Source organism: Lepidochelys kempii, chromosome 2 (genome assembly GCF_965140285.1).
Source record: "Lepidochelys kempii isolate rLepKem1 chromosome 2, rLepKem1.hap1, whole genome shotgun sequence".
Lineage (NCBI taxonomy): Eukaryota > Metazoa > Chordata > Testudines > Cheloniidae > Lepidochelys > Lepidochelys kempii.
In genome coordinates, this window is record NC_136381.1 from 80,855,089 (window position 1) to 80,879,341 (window position 24,253).

Sequence of the window (24,253 nt, forward strand, 5' to 3'; positions counted from 1 at the left end):
TTTTTTGTTGCCTTGCAATTAGAATAATTTTAATGATTAGGAGTGGAGTCAAAGTCAAATGCCAGCATCTTTAATAAATCCTTTTTCTGCCTATACAGATTAATATTGTAGATGCAAACTTTTTTAGGTCACAGTGCACCAGGCATCCATCAGAAGTCAGTGCTGCCAACCCAAACACTGCCTCTGGCATATACAATTTAATTATTAATAGTATGTCTCCTAGGTAAACTGTTACACAGTCTTAGGGCCTTGTTTTGTAGTCATTAAAATTGAACATGTTTATATTATTGAAACCCTTGCATTCAGTGTGTAGGCAGAGTTGATCTTAAAGTATCCAAAGAGAATTTACCTGCAGTTCTGTTTCACATTCATAGACATTGCCACACTGTAGCTGTGGGATATAATTTTTAGCATTAACACATTTAAATACAGAGCTGTTTGTTAGCTTTAACTTTAGGCAAATACAGTAAGCGGGGCTTTGGAACCTACGCTTTCCAGACCTGTTGGTTGCTAGGAAATAAGTTTCATGTGTGTTCATTTTCAAGATAGTATGCTTGGTGACCTTCAGTTCATTTTAAAATAATTTGTAAGAGAAAATGGCATTTCTAAATCTTTATATTTGAACTATATTGATTGTTCTGGGGGGGTCTCTTTGCCAGACATTTAGTACAATGCCTTTTAAAAAAAATTGGGACCTCACTGTGTAGATGAATAGTGTTGGTTGCGCCTATTAGTGCAACAGTATAATGTGAAATTACAGTGTACCAGCTTAATTCTACCTCTTGGAACTACTGTGCATTAATGGCGAAATGCTTACAAATGACTTTCCACTTGTGAAATTAAATAATGAAAAGCTCACTGTTGTTTTAACATTTCAGTGTTTGTTCAAGCAAACAAATTGCAGCAGCATATTTTCTCAGCCCATGGACAAGAAGACAAGATCTACGACTGCACGCAGTGTCCGCAGAAGTTCTTCTTCCAAACAGAGCTGCAGGTACCATATTCATGAAGATTCATGGGCTGTAGCAGTACTGAACAAATGTGTTCTGTAGCTGGGCTCATTGCATTCCTTGCTCTTCAGTATGGGTTGGGGGGAGCCAGAGGAAGGAATAACAGAGAGCACAAAAAACCTCGTGTATAACTCACATGAGTAGCATTTCATGCCACTTGTAAGAGCTATCAGTAACAGAGCATCTGACTTGCTAGTTTAAACCTAGACAGTAGGGGCAACCATTGGACTCCTGCTGCGTAGTTTGGTGGAGATTAAGAGTGTTTCAGAATTGGTGTTCTTGATATTTTAAGGGAGGAAAGGAGAGAAATGAGCAGCTTACATTCCTATTTAGCACCCAAAACAGCCAGTGAATAGAAGAATGAAAATGAAGCCTGTGTGTTCTTCTCCTTCTGGCAGTCAGCGAGAAAGAGCTAGCATAAGAAGGTGGGAATGAAAGAAGAGTAAGCTATAGAATGCAGTAGCGTACTGTACCCGTGTCCAGCTGCTAGTCAATCCACCCTCCCATAAATATTAAACCTCAGATAAAATTAGTTATATGAAGATTTCATTGTCTTCTACTTCTTGTACACTGTCTGAAGGGTCAGTAGAATTCTCTTATTGTTGGAGAAGAATAGGACAGGAGGAGGGGGGATAAATCTTGTATACCTTCTGAAAACAAGTTTCGGTCAAAGAATGCCTGGTTATATGCTAATTTAGCTGCTCTCTTTCTCTTGGAAAGGATCATTACATTGCTAGTACTCCTGAAATGACTTGTCACATTTAGAAAGATCAGAAGAATAGAGTACCAAATATTCATTAACGATTTTAATTCACGTTTGAATATTATCAGAAGAGTGTTTGGAAGTCAACCTTCCAGGATCTCCATTTGCTAAAACGGGTCAGTGCTGATGACATAAAGAAAATATATTTCTCCTGTAGTGTTATTTTTTACTCTGCATGTTCTTCTTTTGAAGAGTGTGGTGCAAAGCACTATACTGAAGGTGTTTATAGTTTTTATAACATGGACTGTTGTCTGTAAGAAGCTTAACTGAGCCTCCTCAATTTAGTTCACTTTTGACCAGAGCTAGATTTATCTTTGTCGTTTGAGATAAGAGGCGGGGGGGAGGGAGGGCGTGTGTGCTCATTTAGTATGTCAATTATTGTAATGTTAATGTATTTAAAACTTAATGCTAATACTCAGGATGACAGTATGAATTATTTCTTATGTGGGAAAAGAAATTAGATTTTGAGAGCTTACACTGGGCCTCAATATGTTGTATGAGAATTGGATATTGAGATCTATCAAGTTGTATTTCTCTTTTACGGTGGTGGGGGGAGGGGGGGTTGTGCCTGTACAGTTTAACCGTACTGTGTGTGAAACTGGAATGTCAGCCTTAATTTTCAGTTTCCCAACTTTTGCTGGAATCAGTCTAGGGACAGATAGGGGAAGGTGGCATTGTTCTGGTTTTGGCAAAGCCTCTGATTTAGCCCCAGACACGAGCACTCTCTTCCCTTCATGTCCAGGTCAAACCATCTTCACTTCCATCCTTGGACAATGCTGCCTTTCTAATTATTAATCTAATAACTGGCATAGCTTCTATAGCCTTCACAGAAAAACACAGACCTTAATTTTAATAATCTCAACAGACCTTTCTTCTCCCTCCCCTGCCAAAAGCATTCTTCTTTTGTTCAGAAACAGGTTTTAAAAGTCTTTGTTGCTCTGATGTGACTGGAAGAACCTGTTTTTAACTTTTTGGGGGATACTTTATTTCTCTAGAGGGGAAGGAGATCTAAAGCTTCTGTTATGGACTTAGAACAGTATGCTTGAAGAGGCCGCCGGGTTACTAACTGGTACAGGTTTAAGGGTTCTACAGGATCCTAAAGCCTGTCTGTTATTTTTACACTTGTAAAATGAATTGAAATTGAAGAAATATTTAACTAAAACTATTTATTCATTTAAAACATAACACTTTAATAGTACTCGCATGCTTAATGCAGTCTGGATTTTTCAGAAATAACTTTTTAATATTTTTTAAATTAAAAATATCAATCTGAACATCAGATGAGCGAACAAGTTGCAAGCTAGACAGTCATAAAGCTGTATATACACCTCCCAGTATTAACGGCCTAAGAACTCCAGTACCTGAGATTTGAGTATATGACTATATTTGTCTGAATAACTATAACTAACATTTTTTATATCCATCACCCACAGTACTGAACTTTTAATTAATGAGAAAAGTGATAAATCTATCATTATTGTAGCCCAGTGCTGTATTATTAATAAAAGGAGATAAAACCTATTAAAAAGATTCCCCCTCCGCCCTTCCCTCCCTCCCCACCCCCCACCTCAGCCAGTTTCCCCTCCCTGGCATTGTTTTTTGCTGGACTGTTGGATTATGCCTAGCTGGCATTAGCCATTTGGATGGGCTTGCAAAACAATTTTTTGTGGCTTCCTAGTCCCCAACAAAGAAAGGTAACCAATTTGTGTCCACGGTTTTTGTGTTATGCCTATGGCCCGCCCAAGGTTGGCTCTAGGTTTATTGATGGTGGATGGGCAACAGGACACTCTGAGGCAGGTTAGCTGACTCATTTTAGATTGTTTAAATGTGTGTGTGGGGGGGTGCGGTCAGACCAGCCCCAGCCTCCAGTAGAAGTGCAGCACTGTTGCTTGTCCTGTGGTCTGTAAGTTTTTCAAGTGATAATTGTCAAAATAACTTGGGGTTCCTGGGCACTAGGCCCAGTCAGAAAGGATTTTGTGTGCATTCTGGGAATCATAGCATTTATTTAACACTTTGCAAACATTGTCTAATTAATTGACCCAGCTTTCCCAAGGGGTGGGTAAATACCCCCACTTTACAGGTATGGAAACTAAGGCAAGAAACAGGTGGCTAGGAGTCTTTGTTCCATACTCGTGGATTATGGCCTGGCCTCAGTTTTACATGCCTCTGCTGTCCCGCGTCTGCAGTACAGCAATGTCATTTACCTTAGGAAATTCCAGATAGTGGAGAACACTGCAGCTCATCTACTCAGCAACACTGACAACTGTGAGCACATCGAAATGACCCCTTCTCCCTACAAGGGCTTCCCATAGAATATCAAGTTAAATTCAAGGTCTCAGACCTTATCTTTGGGGTGCGCAATGGCCAGGCTCCTGCATATCTAAAAGATCACTTTCAAGAATGTTCTCACAAAGAAAAGGCTTTGCATTATTTTAAAAATGAAATCAGAGATTATCTCTGACCTTTCTAGTTCCCCAGAATCAAGGGATGAGGGAGTGGGGCACAGATGCTGGCTTTGTAGGCCCCATAGGCCAATATGCAGTGGGGAATAACTTGTCAGTTTTTAAAAGGAAACCTGTCTGAAATCCAATTAACATTAAAAGCTTTAGGCCAAAGTTTCCAAATTTAACGGCCTGTTTTTCAGAGGTCCTGAGTACCTGCAGTTAAAGTCAATGAAAGATGTAGGTCCTCAGCACCTCAGAAAATCAAGTCATAAGTGCCTAAAGTTAGGAACCTACATAAAAACACCTGATTGCCACAGATGTTAAACACCCACAGTCCCCATTAAGGTTGTGGCTAAGTACCTAAATAAGGACTCAAGTTTCAAAACATAGGCCCCAAATTTGAAAACGATGGCCTTAGCCTTTTGTAGGCAAGCAGAGTCAAGTTGTTAGAGCAGATGACAGGAAAACAGGAGAGCTGGGTTCTAGTACCAGGTGTGCTAACTTTCTGTGGGACCTTGAGCAAGTCACTTAACCACCCTGTACCAAACTTTCTCCATCAGTAGAATGGGGATAGTAATACCTATATCACAAGGGTAGTGATTTGTTAATTACATTAGTGTTTGTGCTTTGAAGCCTTTGGATAGAGAGTGCTATGGAAATTTAAAATATTGTTATTGTTTATTATTCTTATTTTTTCTTCAGCATGCCTCAGAGTACAAACTCAACTGTAGAGCTGCTTTTAACAGGGGGCTGGATTTGGTATTTTTAGAATTTTTTTTTCCTTCTGGACTGTGTCCCTTCTCATATAGTCCCATTCTCTTCTGATGCTTGGAACTTCTGCCCAGAGAAAACAGAACGATCTTTGATTTTCATTGCAAACTTCTCTCCAAAAAGTCAAACAGACTTTTGCTTTGGACTCAAGAGAGATACAATGGAAGTATAGAATCATAGAATATGAGGGTTGGAAGGGACCTCAGGAGGTCATCTAGTCCAACCCCTGCTCAAAGCAGGACCAATCCCCAATTTTTGCCCCAGATCCCAAATGGCCCCCTCAAGGATTGAACTCACAACCCTGGGTTTAGCAGGCCAATGCTCAAACCACTGAGCTATCCCTCCCACCCAAGGGAGTACTGAAGTACTCGCACTTCAGCTACTTAAGAAAATGTTTTCAAAGTATTTCTCCTCCAAGTCTTTTGCTTCAGTGTCAGAGAAAGTTTAAATACCAAAAATAAAATAAAAACTCCAAACCCACCAAACTTTGAATTCCCTTCCATGTTTCTTTCCCCATGAGGATTAAGGGGTTTTAAGCCATATTAGTCTTTCATACAGTAATACTTTTCTAAAGAAGAAATTTCTAGGTTTGGAGCATATGAGTCCAACCTTCTTTGATTGGCCTATTCAAATATAAACCCTCCCAGTCGGTAGTTCATTAGTTCATGAATATTTATAGCACACAATAAAATCCACCAAGCCTGATGTGTCACAGGTGCACGGTGACCATTTTGCTTTCACTAAGCAGTGCTTGAGAAAGATTAGAACAAGTGGGCTGAGTCTTACTTGTCTTATTATATACGTATTTGTACATATGTATACCGTGGTCACCCTTTGAAAACTTTCTGGTTTTTCCTTTGGTAATTTGAAATGTTACCTTACTATTTACAGTATTTCCTACACATTTCCTGCAGGGAATATTGCAAATATTGGGGTATTATTAGTCACATTCTAAAGCAATTGAAAAATGGTGATGGGCAAACATTTGGCGTATACAGATATTCAGACAGTCTTGATTGTTTTTGGATGGAATTGCAAAATTATTGGACAAGGAGAATGTAGTAGGTCAGAATTTTAGTAAAGCATCTCATGCTAAATCTCAGAAAGTCTTACCTAAAAATTAATACAAATTAGCTGAAGTAGGAAAACGGCAAATGGACTGATACTAGTTACAGTTTCTAAAATAGATGTCTAAATTACACCCACTACTCCTTGGGGAATTCTACACCAAAATTAAAAATTCTGTGCACAATATTTTAAAATTCAGTGTATTTTATTTCTCAATAAATAACTGTGGAGGCTCCAGCATGGTAGTGGGAAGCAAAGGCCATCACCCTGCAGATCCCGTCCCCACTGGGACGCTGACTCAGCGATGAGGCTGCAACCAACCCGCGCTAGGCTCATCGAGATAGCAAGCGAGAGGGACAGAGTGTCACATGCATGCCCAGCCCTTGCCCCTGATCTAGGTGTGGGGCAGGCAGGCTCAGCCCAGCATGATCCAAGTGTGGAAAGTCTTGGTGTCAGGTGAGAGGGTTCTGTGTGGGGCAATCTGGATGTGGGCAGCTTGGAGGAGGCTCAGGATGCAGGGGGAGTGGGGGTCTGGATGCACAGGGGCTTGGTGGAGGGTTCCAGATGAACGGGGACTGGAACACTGCAGGGGGGCCAGATGAAGGTGGTTGGAGCTCAGCAGTGAGGGGGTCTGGGTGTGATGGGATGGGGTTTGGTGGGAGGGTCTGACAATGGGGGGTTAGTGGGAGGGTCTGGGTGCTGTGGGGTGGAGCTCCAGGTGCAACTGGTCGGGGCTCAGTGGCATGGAGGTCCGGAGGCAGGGGAGAGGGGCTCAGCAGGAGTCTGGATGCAGGGGGCTGGAGCTGGTTGGGCACATCTGAGAGACTCAGCGGGGTGGGAGGGGTCCAGGTGCTGGGAGATTGAGGTTTGGGGGGGCAGGTGCGGGGGGCTCGTTGGGGTGGTCCTCATAGGGGGTGTCATTGGGGTGGGGGTTCAAGTGTGGGGGACTCAGCAGGGGGTAGTCTGGGTGCAGTGGGGAATGGCTCAGTAGGGATCCAGTGCAGGGGCTGAGGCTCGATTGGGGGGGGTGTCCAGGTGCGGGGGGTTCTGGGTGAGGCTTGGCAGGAGGTCCGGATAAGGGGGCATCCAGATGTACGGTGGTTGGGCAGAGGGGGGACAGTGACCCCTCCCTCTGCGGTTGAGGAGTGATGTGAGTAGGAAGCAGGGGTGGAGGCGGGGAGCTTTCTACAGCCAAGGGAGATTTCTGGGGCTGGGTCTGACCTGACCCCAGCTACTCCTTGCAGGGGAAGAGGAGCTGAGCCTAGTGCAGGGTAGGAGCCACCATCTGCGTCATGTCCTCCCCCACTCACCCACCCCGCAGTGATTTACCTCTCTGCTGGCTCTTCAAATTATGTACCCATGCAGCTGGGGATGGGGAGGTGTGCATGACCGCTCTTGCATCTTCCCTTTGCTTCCCCATCAGAAGTCCTTTTTGTGCAGCAAAGCAAAAAAATCTGCTGGGGACATGAATTCTGTGCAAGCACAGTGGCACAGAATTCCCCCAGGAGTAACCCAAAGAATACCCATACAGAAAATATGTATGTGTTCTTACAAAACAGATAAAGTATAGGCACAAATAAATATATGCATGTACAACTTCCTGTATTATATAAACACACATATATTTTCTGCACACGATTTCCTCTTTGTCCCACATATGTCTGTTTTGCTTGTAAAACTTAGGCATCTGTTTTTGAAAATATGTCCCTAAATTGATGGAGACAAACAATTAGCTCATAGGCTGCATCTATTCCACTTGATGTACTTATATGTTCCAGATTACATGGTCAGATTCTGCAGAATCTAAGTTTTCATGTCAGATAAAGTTTCTGGACCCTGTGATTTCAAAGATAGTCTTCCTAACTTTAACTGAATATTAATCTATCCAGCATTGTCTTTTTTAATCTGCAAATGGAGTCTGAAACAATGTCTGTGAGAGTTGTAAGCTCCACTATTTCTCCAACCACTTAGCAGGTTTTAACTCTGAAACCTAATGATGGTGCGTTATATGTCAACATTAATGTCTTCATTGCTAATCATTTTAGCAGATGGGATGGGGAAGGGATAAGAGTGAAGCCTATGGAGGAAAACTGTAAACTGCTGCAGGAAGAAAAACGCGGAGAGACAAAAGAAGAAAAGAATAAGAGGCAGAGAGGGAGGAGAGAAACAGGAGCATGGGAAAGAGAGAGAAACAAAAGACAGAAATAGTAGTGGTCATGAAGTTGAGTATATTTTTCTGCTGAGGGATATTGATGGTAACAATAAGGCATGAATCAGAGAATAAATCATGAGAATAATAACTGAAATTTCAGTTATTACATAACAGCCAGGTTGTACCATCATAGTTCTTGTGAAATCCTCCTACTAACACCAGTGGGAGGTCTGCTGTGCATTGAGAGGGCTAAGTAGTACATTTATATCCTAACCCACAGATAATAATTAAAAACAGAATTCAGTTTTGTCCACAAAATCAGTTTTATCATCTGTGTCCTAAATGTTTCACTGTACACACCGCCATTAGTCAGATCGGTTGGTTAACATTCTCAGAGTAAGCGGAAGAAAATGATAGAAATAAGGGCTCTATTTGCATTTGAATAGTTTCCCTGGTAGCTCAGTTCAGTTCTCTTAATTGTCCATTCATTCATTTCTTGCTAATGTAGTTGATATCGGTGACTGATTTTCTATGCTAAACAGGAAGCACCACTTCTTCATTCTAGGACTCATTCCTTCCTACAACTGCCCTGCTGTTGGCTACCAATAGCTGCCATTCTATTATCTTTCATCTGGCCCAGAGCTGACAACAGATGGCCATCAGTGTGACTGTATGAAGCATCCAGCAATGGTGTACTGAAGAGTTTCCTGGCCAGTTCTGCAAACCTCCCTCCCTTCCTCCCTCCACATCTTGAATAAGCTCATCATTCCTGGCTCCACTCTCCACTGGCTCTGCAATTTTCCACACAGCGAAGGCAGAAGGCTGCCACTGAGCCACTGGAACTCTCCCATTCCAGACCTGCGTCTGACTCCCATGTCTGTGCATAGCACAGACAAAGTACAGGCACTGTCCAGCTGGTTCTGACCCTATAGGCTGCAGCAACCTGGGATGTGTTGCTGCTATTACATCACTGAGCGTGCCACCATTTGGGATCTGGCTCTTGAACCCATTTGGTTACTGTGTAGCAAAACGTGCTTCCCACATAGCAAAGACAGAAGATTTAATTCTGCTCATTCAGCCGCTCTGTGGGATCTGTAGTCTGAAACTTGAAGCAGAGGCAGAGCTTAGCCACTGTAGCATCGGATCTCCTCAAGCCATTACTCTGGTGGGGTTCCCCCCTCCCCACCTGCAATGCTCTGGAGGACTCTGCCCCACCAAGATTAAGCATGTTAAATGTGAAGAAAGCAAAAAATGTGACTATTGATTGTAGACCTAAAAGGGAGGAAAGTGTTCATTTCACTGACATGCTGGTGCATTGACAGGTCTGAATGTTTGGAAAGCAGCTTCAAATGGGTGGCTGCCTTGCATGTGCAGAAAGATATGTTGTTTGCTCTTGTCGGAGTTGGCTAAAGCAAGGTACCTCTAGAGCTGAACCTGTAGTTTAAGAGAAATTCACATTTGTAGCCTTTATTGTGATATTTGCAGCAAGTCTACAGCTACTAACAGCCTCTGCCCTGAAGCTATGAAGGAGTGCGGCTCCATTGTTGGAGAGAGAGACGCGTTCTGTGTGGAAGCCTGAGATGTGGCAGGCAAGATGAATAGTGCTCCAAAGCAGTGCTTGCAGTGCTGTCATTTAGAGCAGGAACACTGAGCCTTTAAACGAAAGTGAAACACAGGGTAAATGAATCCTTTACAAATCTTAAACTGCTTAAAATCACAAGTAGTTTCCATGGATAAGTTCACTGAGCAGGAGGAAACTTGGGAGGGGACGGTTCCCCCTTGCAAGGAGCGGAGCGGTACAGGCAGTTTGTTAAAAAACAACAGCACTACAACACCTAAGGTGTGGCTAGTGATTCCTCAAGGGACATGTCCAGGAAAGTACAGTAAAGAGAGATCTTGTCTCCGACGAGTTTCCTCCTTTTCAAAACATCAGCATCTTTACATTGCTTCATACCAAGCATTAATCAAAAAGATTTGAATGCAGATGGCAACACAACTGGAGCAATTCATAACAAAACCCTAACCCTGGAGGAACAGGTTTCAGGTTTACGTCTCAACCTGCTAATTGGGTCAGGTTAACAATGCTTTGAGCAAAGTGGGGCTGACCTAAGATTTTGGGTGGAAACCATGTGAAAATACGGTGGATTTGACACAAAACTGGTCAGAAATCTGAGATTATTTTTGTGGTGTTTGCTTTGCGTTCAAAGCTCTGGGTGACCAGCGCTACCCCACCCCATCCTGTAAACTGAAAGTAAAAAGTGGTTCATTCCCTGTGGACCAAAACTGCTAGTTATGCACATCTGTACATACAGCTGTAGGTGTTTCTGCATTGTTAGAATCTAATGTTGCTGCAGAATTACCTCACTAAACCCACACTAGACTAAACATGAGCTGGGTGTATATCTGTCTGTGTGACTAGATGATGGATACTTACTAGTTTTCTTTGTTTCTTTAGCTACATGGCATATAATTTTGGGAAACTGTGATACCATTACATATTAGCAGTGCATTTTGCTTTGCTTTGAGTTTGTAAAGGTGAAAGGTGATTGTGCAGGAAAATGGAACAGTATATTTGCTGTGAGACAGGCACTAAGAACTCACTCCCATGCTCAGTTATAATTCATGACTATACTGGTGGGAAGCCCTTATCCCTCTGTGGAGTTAATGCATCTCTACTGTAGCCTGCTGAGAGCACCCTGCATCCCCTCCCACCATCTGTGCATTCAGTTGCGTGCTTTCTCTCTTTCTCTCTCGCTTTCCTGTGACATCTCTTGGTGTTAAAACTGTTCAGACTACTACTGTCTGGTAAAGGTGGCTTTATGATGTGTATTAATGTTGAATTGTCATTTAAATGGAAAAGAGCTGGAAGCGATATATTACAGTTTCATTTAAACTCTAATTTAGAAAATGCTGATTAGCAAATTAATAAAAAGATGTCTGTTGCTTTAAACTCCTCGAACTGTCTTAAATTTGCTGTCCATAATACTAAAATGAATAATCTGCATGAAAAAGTGTAGGGACAGGGTAGAGGGTTTACTGGCAAAGTTATATTTGTTCCCCATCTGTGATTATTCTGCTGGTTGTTGGTACAGTGACTCTCCCTTTTTAGTGTTGTGATTTGAGCATCCTTATATGTGGTGCCAGCAACATTGTACATTGAATAGTATTTACCCACTCATCACCTGGCTGGTGCAGACAACTATTTTATTTTCTTCATCTTGACTTCCTCTCTGAACTGAAGCAGCTTGAAGGCTGCAAGTTAATTGCTTCTATGCTACCTGAGATTTGGGATTCACATGAGCAGAGATCATAAGCTAACACAATTTTACTTAAATATTGAGAGTTTTATGGTGGAAGACACTGTCTAAAGAGAACTGAGTTGATACTACCCTATAGTTTAGGAAGAACTTAACTGGACCACAGAGCTTTGAGATGATGCTTTATTAATCTGCCCCCTTGCTGTTAGGCTGGGTTTTAGGCTGTGTGTTATGCCTAAAAGTATGGTGAAATTGCATATGGTTCTTTGCAGCAGCAAGATTAATTTGTGGAGTTTCACGATATTTGATCTTACATAGTCTGTTGTTTGTACTTTTTTTAAAGGTATAAATCAAATCCAGGCCTGAAATACCAGTGTATGAATTTAACAGATGTGGTGCCATAAGGGACCCACTGAGTTATAAACTGCAGAAATGGACTTTTTATATTTCAGACTCTTAGCTTATTCCCAGGAGGTTTTGGAACCACAGAAGTGAGGTGAAAGGTCATGCTTTCAGACAGTAGCACCCACCCACCACTTGACGTTTGGTGTAATTGTCAGAAAATCCACAGCTAATAGTTTTGTTATGCAGTCATAGCGTTCTGCACAATAAAAGTAGGGCAAGAATGACTTCAGTAGCTCAGTGTCCAGGTTTCCTTAGGTGAAAGATCACTTTGAGATGACACAGCTGAGTAGTCAGGCTGAAATCCTACTTGGTATTTTATTAATTTTGCACCAAGATAAATCCTGAATTCTGACAAACTCCATGACAGGTGAAATTCCTTCTTGCAGAATCTGCTCAGCAAGAGGCTGCTCATTTCGTTCTGTTCCGAGGCAGGCAACAGGAGGGCAGCTTTATAATCAGCCCTCAAAGGACCCCCGGCCGCCCCAGAGTCTTGGGCTGATTGAATAACTCCTGGGCCTCTTCCCCTAGGCCTCCATCAGCAGGGGTCCTGTGGAAAGCAATCTCCCGCAGACTGGCACTGAAGTGAGCTTTAAACTACTATTTTCTGCTCTCCAGAGGAGCCTGGAGTACTAAAAGATAGATGGACTGCAGATATTTTATGAGAAACTGTCAGAAGAAGAGCAGAGTAAATGTTTTTTTTTTCCTTCTTCTTTGAGTCACACACTATATATCACTGTAGAATTTCTCCCAGTATCTTTTACATTTAAATAAGAAATTAATTGGTTGCTAACCTTAAATTTCCTTCCTCCCTCTTCTTTTTCTTTTTCTCCTCTCTGACTTTTTTTTTAATATTCACTCAGAGGCCCTTTGCTTAACCACAGTTGCAGAAAATCAGTACCATTTGCACTGAAATATTTATAATGACAGAATGAAAAATTGGATTCATTTTCTGGCCTGTAGCCGAACAGTCTGCAACTTTGTGCAGCATTGTTTAGCATCTCTCATTCCCTCCTTTTCATTGGGATTGTTTTCAGACACACATGCACACACTGCCCATGCTGCAGAGGAATGCTAAGCAAAACACAGAGCCATTTTTAGTCTCAACAATGAGAACACAACTTGCTTGTAACCTTTCAGCTCTTGATGGAGGGATTTTGGGGAAGGAGGCATGGCGAACGTCCATCTTACAGGAGAGATTATAAGGGATGACATGCAGTAATCACTTTTGTACGAGGAAGCACACTGATTGAATTCAGTGAAATGTTTCCATATATTCCATGAGAGGCAGTGTGGACTTAGCACCAGAATGGATGCCAAGAGCGCTCTACTAATTCCTGCTCTGCCACTATTTCCCACTGTGGCCTTGGAAATCTCACTTGACCTCTCTCAGGGCCAAATTTTCAAAAGCTCCCTTTATGTGCATGCGTGCCCTGACATTGGGGATTGAGCATATGCACTTTTGAAAATGTGACCCCATGTCTGTTTCTACATCTGGAAGATGGCGGTGATTATATATTGTTACTTACATCACCTGTGAAGACGAATTAGTTAATGTTTGCAAACTACTTTGAAAATTAAGATCCAGATCCTCAACCCCCAGCTTGGACTCTGGCAGCACAAAAGTGCTATAAAGCTGCATTAGCCAGACAATTAAGGATTCCCTCAGTGTGCAGGAATGCCTGGGTGGCATACAACCAGAGTACTTGGTTGGTTCTGTGCCACCCCCACTCTATATAGGTTTTGGACTCTCCTGTAGAATTTGATAGAAAATTATATCCCTGCTATAGAATTCTATCGGTTGGTTCAAAAAGCTGATAAAGTAGTCTCTGGTAAATTCTGTAGATTTTTAGACAACCAGTTTAAACAGTAGTTAACCCATGTGGTCAAACTTTCAAACACTGGTGCCTAAAGCTGGGCACCTAAAACCACATTGGATCACCTAAGTAAGTGGTCTGGTTTGGGATTGGATGCTTCAAGACTCAGAACAACTTCTGAAGGTGCTCAGCACCTTAAGCTCCTGTTGATTTAACTGGGAATTGCGGGTGGTCTGTTTCTTTGAAAATCAGTCCAGATTTTATGGAACCCAAGTGTGAAAATATTGGCCTTTTAGTTTGATCTATATTTAATTAATAAGTGCTTTCCCAGTACAAGTCTACCTACTCCACTCCAAGTCACCCTTCCAGGCCCAGATTTTTCTTTCTTGAATTAAAACTTGAGAATTTTGAGTAGCTTGAACTGTTCTTTTAGGAGCATAATCCTAGCAGATGTATACAGCTATGTTGATAAAAAGGAGCATTTACTATTAGGATCAATACAGATCAATTTGTACTGTACAGCAGACTGTAATTTGTGAGTGACACATACTTTTATCAACAGCTGAAAGTTTCTTACAGACTTGCAGATTGGTCTTTTTCTTGTGTTCCCAAAGATAGTTTGGAGAAACATGCTGACATGTCAGTATGAAGTAATGTGTGTTCTGACACAACCAGCATTATAATTTAGAAGGAATTTTGCCTGAAGTTGTTTTACTGTAGCATTGCTTTGATTCGAAAAAGAAGTTTCTACAAAGTGGTGTGTTTTAGGACATGACAAAACGTTCTCCAATATTATGCATATATTCAAGAGACTTTCTGTTTAACCCTTACTATTGCTTTCTGCTTTTCTATTTTTCTTTTTGTATGTGTGTGTGTGAAAGAGTGTAATTTTTAATTTTTTTAGCAACTAATGTGAGACAAAAATAATAGAAACCAAAAGAAATGTGAACTTTAACATTAATAACATATATTTTTAAAGCTGTCATTTACATTATAGATCTTCTTGCCAACTTAACAGCATTTTAAAAGAAAGCTGAAAGCCAAACTATGCCAATCAGATATATTTCTACAGTTGACGGCCCCAAAGCTAAGATATAGATGCTTAAAATGTTTCAAATGCTGAACAGAACTGCAGTGACAATAGGACCCAGTCCACCGTGAAGTGATGGTACAGATCTTGCTGATGATATTGCGCAGACATGTTGCTGAACTGTAAGGGCAGTAAGAGTAGCCCCCAAACATGTTTCATCTCAGCATAGGAGATAGTAACTTTTCGGGAAAGCTGCTTTCTCCCTTGGCCCAAATCTTTGTGTTGACTTTGTTTTTCTGTTTGGAGCGCCAGTCAGTTTAGTGAAGTTATTCGTTTATACATTTTGTCAAGGTAAAGTAAATGTAAGAGCTTTAAATTAGAATAAGTGCCACTTCTTTATGGCAGATTCCTTTGAGGACTGATTAGAAAGCAGACCGCCTGTTGTCTGCCCCTTTATGCATAGCAGTATTGCTGTGTGTGTACTTGTTTATAGCTTACCTTTGAATTTGTGTAAGAGTGCGCTGTGGTATGATGAATCGCCCTCTGATAGACAAGATTCTGTCTTTATTCTGGGATCAAGCTAATACTTCACTTTAAAGAGTTATTTTAATTAGGTAGTTTTATTGTAATGAATTAAAATTAACTTGGAGAGCAAATTATATAAGAATGCGAGGGTTACAGATTAGTCTCTCCATAGCTACAGCACATCTTTTTTGTAAAGGAATTAAAATTCTGCATATCAGATAGCTTAGCACTACATATGGGTGGCTGCTGAGTGTAATTGGTATCTACAGTTATTTTCCCTCCTAAATGTGATTCTTTTCACTTTGATCAGAGGATTGCCTATACCAAAAATAACAACAAGCAATAAGGGACAAAATTGGCATCTGCAAAGGGATGAATTCACTAGTTGTGAAGAAGTACAGTACTGTAGCATCATAAACCAAACCAACAAGTGGGGGGAGCATTTCTCTCTACTGTAAATTCAGGGAAAGGTAGGAGCTAACAGCACATCCCACTCTCAATATGCCAATGTCCAAGTGTGCGAGAGGAAACAGAAAGGCCAGCCAAACCCAAGGAATATAAATTATTTTGAGATGAATATTGTATCACTCATGGAGTAATGAGGAGAAGAAAGCGTTGATAAAAGAAGAGGAAAATCTTGTAATATTTATTTGGAGCTTGATTCCTCACTGCCACGCCAGTTGTGTAGTCATTGACACTGCAAAGAGGGTGTGAAGCTCAACCATTCTGCTTTGGTAGCATTTTACACTCGCATTACACAAAGTATCTACACAAGGGCCAAGACAGTAGAGATCAGGACACTGTGTTTTACAAACAAGATCCCCAATGAGAGAAATCAAATGTTACTGTTCTTGTAACACGTCAGTAAATGTGTTCTGAGTTTGTAGCTTTGCAGTGTATGTAATTATCAAAGTATAGAAAATGGATAACTTTTTAATGAAGATAGACTACATTCTGAAATATCTTAAAGTCACCAGTACAGCAGGAGCATTGCTTTTCTTAATAAAATGTTGTTTGGGTCATAGTGGAAGGAACACAGCTACCAGGTGAGGTTGTCTTTAGTCTTGACACATGGGACATGACCCTCTCATTCCCAGATATTTGCCAGCTTGGCAGGTCTCTGAATTGTCGTTATCTGCCGTTTCCGGTATTCTAATGAGTGGAGTTGCAACAGGCATGTTACATAAACCACTGTTACATTTCTCTTGATTCCTGGAATCACAGGGGAACCTGGTCCCTCATTTGAAGTGCGAAGGAAATCAGTAGATGGATCATAGTGTGTAACCAAGGTAGGGGTGGTAGTACCTAGCTAGTTATGAAGTCATAGTATGAAGAAGCTGAGGGAATCTCTACCTATAGGCTCAGGAATCTTCTGTCATTACCACCAAACCTGCACGTGTTCCTACGACAGTGGCTTCTTGAGGGAAAGGTACAAGGAGACAAACAAATGAGCAGACGTGTTAGCTGTGTTGACATTGGGAGGCAGTTCCCCATACCTTTTCATTCTCTCCCACACATATTTTAAGATTAAGGCACTATTGACTATGGGCCACATTTTGTCTGTCCCCTTATTTTGTGCCCAGAAATTATGCATTGAAATGTTTTTACATCCTCTTCATTGTGCATGCATATTGACTAGCGCAGTGCTTAAAGATCTGATTTCCATGTGCAAATGTGGAGATGGTTCCATCTTACAGGAGAAATTAGAGGCTGATTGTTGCCATCTGAAAGTTTTGGCCCTCTTTGAGTGTCATTTACCTTTACTTGAGTGAAAACTCTGTTTGCACTTTACCTTTTTCTGTTAATCTTTTGGGGATATATAACCTTCGATGAGCTAAATGTTGGTGTAGGGGGTACTGTATGCTCGAAGATAGTACATGCAGAATCTAAGTTTTGAGCTCCTTTTTGTCACCTGATAACCATAAGCACAATACATATAGGTACAACACAAAGTGGTGTAGTGAACACAGTGATCTATGGATTTGTTGTGTGTATAGATCTGTCTAAATTGGGGTGGGCAAACTACGGCCGGTGGGCCACATCTGGCCCACTAGCCATTTTAAGCCGGCCCTCGAGTTCCAAATGGGGAGCAGGGTCGGGGGCTGCTCCACGCAGCTCGCAGAAGCCGCGGCATGACCCCGCTCCGGCTCCTACGCGCTTCAGTGGCCTCCCCTCCGGCTCTCCAATGGAGAAGGGACATGCCGCAGCTTCTGGGAGCCGCTTGAGGTAAGCACTGCCTGGAGCCTGAACCCCTGAGCCTCTCCCCATGCCCCTGCCCCAGCCCTGATCCCCCTCCCTCCCTCCAAACCCCTCAATCCCAGGCGGGAGCACCCTCCTGCACCTCAAACCCCTTATCCCCAGCCCCACCCCAGAGCCCGCATCCCCAGCTGGAGCCTGCACCCCTTCCCGCACCCCTGCCCCCAGCCCTGATCCCCCTCCTGCCTGCCAAACCCCTCGATCCCAGCCCAGAGCACCCTCCTATACCCCAGACTCTCCAGCCCCACCCCAGAGCCTTCACCCCCCCCCACCAGCCCGGAGCCCCTCCCACACCCTGAACTCCTCATTTCTGGCCCCACCTCAGAGCCCGCACCCCCAACCAGAGCCCTCACCTCCTCCCGCACCCCAACCTCAATTCTGTGCGCATTCATGTCCCGCCATACAATTTCTATTCCCAGATGTGGCCCTTGGGCCAAAAAGTTTGCCCACCCCTGGTCTAAATAATAAAGGACTATAGGCAAGTTAGTGTTTTTTCTCTTTGACATACGAAGAAACTATTGTTTCTTGTAATTTTGTTCAGAGGAATTCTTGTATGTGCACTTTTGGAAAAACTGGAAATAATCATTGTTTTAAAGGTTGCCCTTTGCATATAAATCACAGCTGTGTGTGCTTCACCCCTCCCCTCTCCCCCCCCCCCCCCCACACACACTCATTTCAACTGGGTGAATTTTGAAACCTATGAACAGGAGTTTAAATTGTAGGCCCACCAGTCAGTTTAGGTTTTGAAATCTATGCACTGATCCGGCAGCTAGTGGTCATACTGCTTTAAATGAGAACAAACAGAATGGAAGTTGGGGAGGAAAAGGGCCATGGGAACGCTCTTCTGATGACACATGCAGAAACACACAATGGATGTGCAAAAATAACATTCATCTTAAGTGTCTGCTTAATCACTAAAACGACCTATCAGAATTCAACAAGCAAAAGAATACAAGAGGAGAAGGAAATGAGTAACATTTCCAACAGGACATTTCTGTGCAATTGTCAGTTTAAGCTCCGTTATTTGTCACTAATTACTACACTGAGCTGTTAAATATTTAGTAGTAGTTTGTTTAATTGGGTTTGACCTATAAAGGAGTCTGTACATACTGTAGCTCTAGTTCCAGGAGTTCAGTTAGAGCTAGGCAAATAGGAAATTTGCATTCACGTAAGAGGAACACATTATGTTATCAGGCAAGGTGTCTCCCTCCCTCCCTCCCCTCCACACACAGATTTATTTGTCTTTAAGAGATCTAAAATTAGAACACAGAGAAGGAGCATCACTCCTGGATGTAAAATAGGAAGGAGGTCATTCTTAAACTTGTTTACAGATGTTCTAGTTTAGAAAGCACCAACATGATAAATTAAACATTACAAGAAAAAAAATTAAAACATAGCAACAACTGGCACAAGAACACATCTGTCTGTAAAACATTGACTTAATCCCTGAATATCTTATTAGGCAGTATTGCCTATCAAAGCTACTGTACTGTAGCTGCAGACAAATGTGGAATCATTCAGCTCTGGCTTCTATTTGCTCTTTTGACTGACGATGTCTGACATAGTGGAGAGAGTCCAGGCTGTCCCCTCCTTGTACCGGGGATGTAGTTTTCCTTTTGGTATAAATGTCAGCCTACACATCTGCAAAATACATTTTTTTCTATTTGATACAGCCCTGATTCTCTTCTCCCTAACACCTGTTTCGCTAACTCCATTAGTTTCAATGGATTTTTTCATTATTTATAGCAGGGTAGTTATGATCATATTCCAAAGAGTTAAGATTTTAATGTTAGCAACGTATTTCTCAGTGGTCCTTTACTTCCCCATTTTTATTTAAACTATTACCTCTGCTTAGTGAAGCGTCTTGATTATTGTTATTGCAATCATGCATATGGTAATCGCTACAGGAAGAGGTCCACCCATCAGTGATATTTTACTAGTGGCTTTCTGAAAGTTACTGAAGAAACATGGAAGTGTTACATTTTTAAATTTCAGAATACATCCCTGAGTGGATACTATCCAGTTAGTGCTTTTAGCGATTCTGTTTTCTCAAGATTTTCAAGTATGAGAGTCAGAATGCGCAAGGCTTGGGTGTAAACAGGAATGCATTGAATAGTTACCAGTAGTGCCATTTCTGAATCACTGTAATATAATAAGAAAACAGATAAACAGCTCCATTGAACTAAGTTGTTTGGATAATTGTAATTCGTCATGAACTTTTGCAAATTGTCCTTGTTAACAGTGGTCACTCATGACCAAGGATGACCCTTTCATTGCTCATCATACCTGATTAGGGGCCTGCTGCTGCAAGGTGGTGAACACTATTCAGTTCCCTCTCTGTCAGTGGGATTTGAGGGTGCACAGCTCCTCACAGGAGTAGACTCAGTAGGTATAGTGGAGGTATCTCCGTCATAGTTCATACCAAACATATAAACCCCAGTTTTCAGAGTTTAAATTGTCTAGTAGGTTCAGACTTGGTATGCAGATCTTCAGCCTGGATGAGCCTTCTGTTTCCTCTTTCTAAAATATGTAAAGACTTTTAGCACCAAACGAGAGCAATATTGCTCCTCCTCTATACATTGCACTGGAGTACTGAATATAGTAGTTACTCCCCACAAGCCTACAACCTGCCTGTAATCTCTTTTTTCTCTGCTGCGAAATCCTCCTATGCTAGCTTCCTGCTCCTCGTCTTTGACAAGCAATGAAACATCATCTCCTTTCCAGCTGCTGAACTCACTCATACCAGGCTGGACCTCCAACTCCCACAAATGAACTCATTTTCCAAGTGTTGTCATCTGGAAATTAGGTGTCATTCTAAGGGGCTACCATTATGGAAATATTTTTGAATTCTGAGCGTTCAAAAATAATGATTTGGGATTTGGAGGGGGGTAGTTTATTTTTAGATTATCTTTTGATAAGCTTTGGACTACATGCTCATCTATATTTCAACTATATCAGAGTCAGGAGAATTGTTTACAACATAACCGTCCATTGACCCAGTTACAAAATTGTAGCATAGACAGGGTCTAGAAGTGTCCCTGGAACAGCGTTAAAACCTATACTAACCCAGTTGTTGATGCCACATGAGTTAGTCCTGGTTATGGGGACACAGGTGGGTTCTATCTACCTCTTTTAGCTGCTTTGAAATGGCCTAAATATTTGTCTAAATCCAGCTCCTGAGTAAGCAGATCTTGTTGCATGTGTGATTTGGGAATGGTTCAGTCTTTTCCTATCCTAGGACGAACATCAGGAAAAATGTCCTAACCATGAAGTCTGTGAAGTATGAAATAGTATCCCAAGGGAAGTGTTGGGAGCTCTAATTAAACTTGGATCAGGCAAAACATTTGAAATTACATTTTGTAGGCAATAATCCTGCATTGGTAGAGTGGATGGATAAAATGCTCTAATAAGTCTTCTCTGTCTTTAAATTCTATACATTTCTGTTATTCTCTTTTAATATGTTATTTCACTTTTTCTTTTAATGGTGACAGGATTATATGATGTTGTGTAAAATGATGTTAAATGTCAAAAGAAAATGCAACAGTTTCTGTGCAAGTTTGCAATGATTGCATTGAGACAAAGAAAAGAAAAACTACCCCTGTGTAAGCCAGGGACATCAATGCAATGTGTCAGATCTGCAAGACAATGGCAAAAGAGTGCAATGGCTTTATATGGTTACTGTTTTGACTTTGCATTTTCATATCTATAAAGAATAACCTCATTGATCCAAACCTAACAGAAATGTAGTTGTGTGCATCATTCAGGTTGTTAGAAACACTTTTTATCCAACTGTTTCAAATACCCCCAAAGACTTTGGCTAAATGAGATTGTACTGTAGTCTTTTTGCATCTTAATTATTAGTATATATTAAATCTAAGTATTTTACAAATATAAATAGCTCCTCAGTATAGTCTCAGATACAATCACATTGCAGTCTATCAGCAAAGAACTATTCAGGATATTCAGTGCTGCACAATGGAATGGGGCTCTGACAGAGACCCATGTGTGCTGCAATACATAGGCACCATAGGGTTGAGGATAAGGATAGCAAAAGCAGCCTTAGCTGTGAGTTTTCCTGATATTGGTTTGTTTCTGAACTTTTTTTTAAGATGTTACAACTTTTTTTCTTGCTGTGTGTTTGCTGTTTCACCTTTTTTGTAGTGTAGAGCTTTGTGTAATAGGTATTATTATATCATGACAACGTAAAGTGATGAAGTATCAGATTGAAGTTCAGGAAACCATGCTGACACTGTGGAATTGAATTCATGATTTGGCATTAACATTCTAATTAAGGTTTTGCTTGGGTTGCCATTTTAACCTTCCCCTAACTCCCCCGACCCCTCTGCCCTGACCATTCTGGAAAATCCAACATCCTGTCGTTAGCTCTGGACCGTTTGGAAACTATGGTACAAAGTAAGAAGTTTGGAATAAAAAGCAGGGGACAGAAGCAGAAAATCTTGATTAGAAAGTATAATTTAATAGAACGTGTATTGAACCAAATGTATTGATTAATGTGGAAGATATAGTACTTATATTGATTCTAACTAGAGATTTAGTACTAAAAGCTGTAAGCCAAAAAGCTGTTGCAAATTGCTACAAAAGTCAGTTTAATGCTGTCCTTGAGAATGCCTTCACAAAGAAATTCTTCTAATGTTTGAGGAGTAGGTAGAATGCGGTATATGTCAGTTTGATCCCGGAGGGTTTTATTTTGTACTCTAATAGCTGTTACGAGCCTACATTATATCCAAGGAGTAATTTTCCTTAGGGGTGCCCAGCTCGCTTTGTGTCAATATTCTAGCATTTTAAGTCACGTACAGTATATGCTTCTGGGAACAGTGCAGGAGCCAGCCAGACTCATAATGGTCTGCATTCATTAATAAAGGCAGAAGCTTCTGTCCCTCCATTGCCCACTACAGGGATGCCTCCCTGGTCTTTAGGGACCCGTACAGACACATTTAAAGAAAGCTTTATTTTGAGTGGGCAGGAGATGAAATGCAGGACTTGCAGGCATTTCCTAAGTCAGCTATATGCCCAAGCACAGGGGTGACCTTAATAGGTCAGAGAAGAATGCAGGTCAAAAGACTTATTATCCAGCCTGTTGGAAACCAATTGCTTTTGTTAAAAAAAAAAAAAAACGTAGTGCTTAAAGGTTGATAGTAATGTAGAATTCTTCTTTACAACCCGAAATTGTATTGTAGTGCAATGGGGTTATAAAGAAATAAAATAAAGATTATCCTTACTGTCTGCAGATAAAGGAGTCCATATATAGGATAACATGTAGTGTCCCATAATTAGTTAATCAGTAATGATTGATTACGGATGTTTATGTTCTTGAACTAAGGAAAAAATAATATGCTGCTGTGGTACTGTCACCATCTGTTGAAGGAAGACATCCACATTTAATCTTTATATTTCTTTATTTGTACCCTCCTTGCACGGTTTCTCAGGTTCAATTGTGTCCTATTTCATCTAGTTAAAAAACATCTCATTTAAATTGAATGCAACTGCAATTCACGTTAGAGATTCCAATGAGATAGTGAATCAGTGGGGTTTTTTTCTTCACTGAGTTTGATGCGATGGATGGCATTTTTTGCTAGCTAGTATGTCTGTTTTCTGTCTGAGATATATATAGAGAGAGAGATACCAAAAAACAGAAAAAATATTACTTTCTACTGTCTTAACAGTTTCTGCAAAACAACCTCATTCTCTTTGCAGAGGAGATTTCTCTACCACTATTGTAGTGAAATCTGTGTATGATTTTAACCTTACAGCACTAAGTACAGGGATTTCCCAAGGCTATCTACTCATGGAAAGCAATGTAGTCTAATGTTTAAAGCAGCTCACTGGGAGTTGGGATTCTGGGTTTGTGTCACTGGGTTGGCTAGAAACCAGGTAAATATGTTTTGAAAGAATTTTATCTGTGAAGTATGTTGAAGCCAAGTTCTTGTCAATGTTTCCTAAATAAAATCAAGGTAGGGAAGTAAGGATTTGTGAACATCTTTCCTAGTTTCTTTGGTTTTTATTGTGAGTAATAGATTCTGTGGCAAAATGGGCTGCCATTTTGTGTGTGCAAAACTCTCATTTGTGTGCGCACACCCAGTTTTTCATCATGAAATCAGACGACCTTTGAAAATGTTACCTAACTCTATTGGTGAGGATGTGTTGGAAAATATATTTTTTCTCTTTCCACTGCTAAGTATGAAATAGAAATTTTTGCTTCACAGAGGGACTGACTGTACTTCATGCTCAAAGGAAAATACATGTCTTTATTGTGGTGATAATGAATATATGATGTCTTCAGCACTTTAGTTGAATTACATATATTTAGGAAAAAAAATACGACCAATTGCTCCAAATTCAGGACAGTTATTTGCTGTAGTAAATTTCTGGAGCAGAGATTTTTAAAACTTCTGCTCTTAAATGTTCTGTGTCTTCTGTTAAGGGCAGATTCTGATGGCATAGCCACACAGCAGTTCCCAGCACTAATATTCTGCTTTCCCTGTGTATACAGGACTCCCATGTTCCTGGCAATGGGAGTTCCATATTGTGTTTTCCCCACATGCGGGAACTCACACTGTTATGAAAGTGGGAGTTCTGTGCACATAGGGAGAGCGGAATATCAGCATTGAGATCTGCTGTGTGAATAATACAGAAGAATTTTGCCCTAAATTTTTAAACACAACCCCCCTCAGAAAAAACAACAACAGTTCATAACTGGGATTAATGTTCGCAATTTTCAGTCACTTAAACATGGGGTC

General features: G+C 41.1%; 1 protein-coding gene across 6 annotated transcripts in view; it reads left to right on the forward strand.

Annotated features, from left to right (window-relative positions):
* The window catches only part of ZNF521 (zinc finger protein 521), a 269,241-nt gene that overhangs the window by 241,727 nt on the left and 3,261 nt on the right, over positions 1-24,253 (forward strand). For 5 of the 6 annotated variants that reach the window (XM_073331350.2, XM_073331352.2, XM_073331354.2 and 2 more), the window contains one exon: positions 879-994. The exons of the other annotated variant lie outside the window; for it this stretch is intronic. In XM_073331350.2, the coding sequence (XP_073187451.1) occupies positions 879-994 (116 nt within the window). The remainder of the gene's footprint in view (positions 1-878; positions 995-24,253) is intronic. 6 annotated transcript variants of the gene reach the window in all.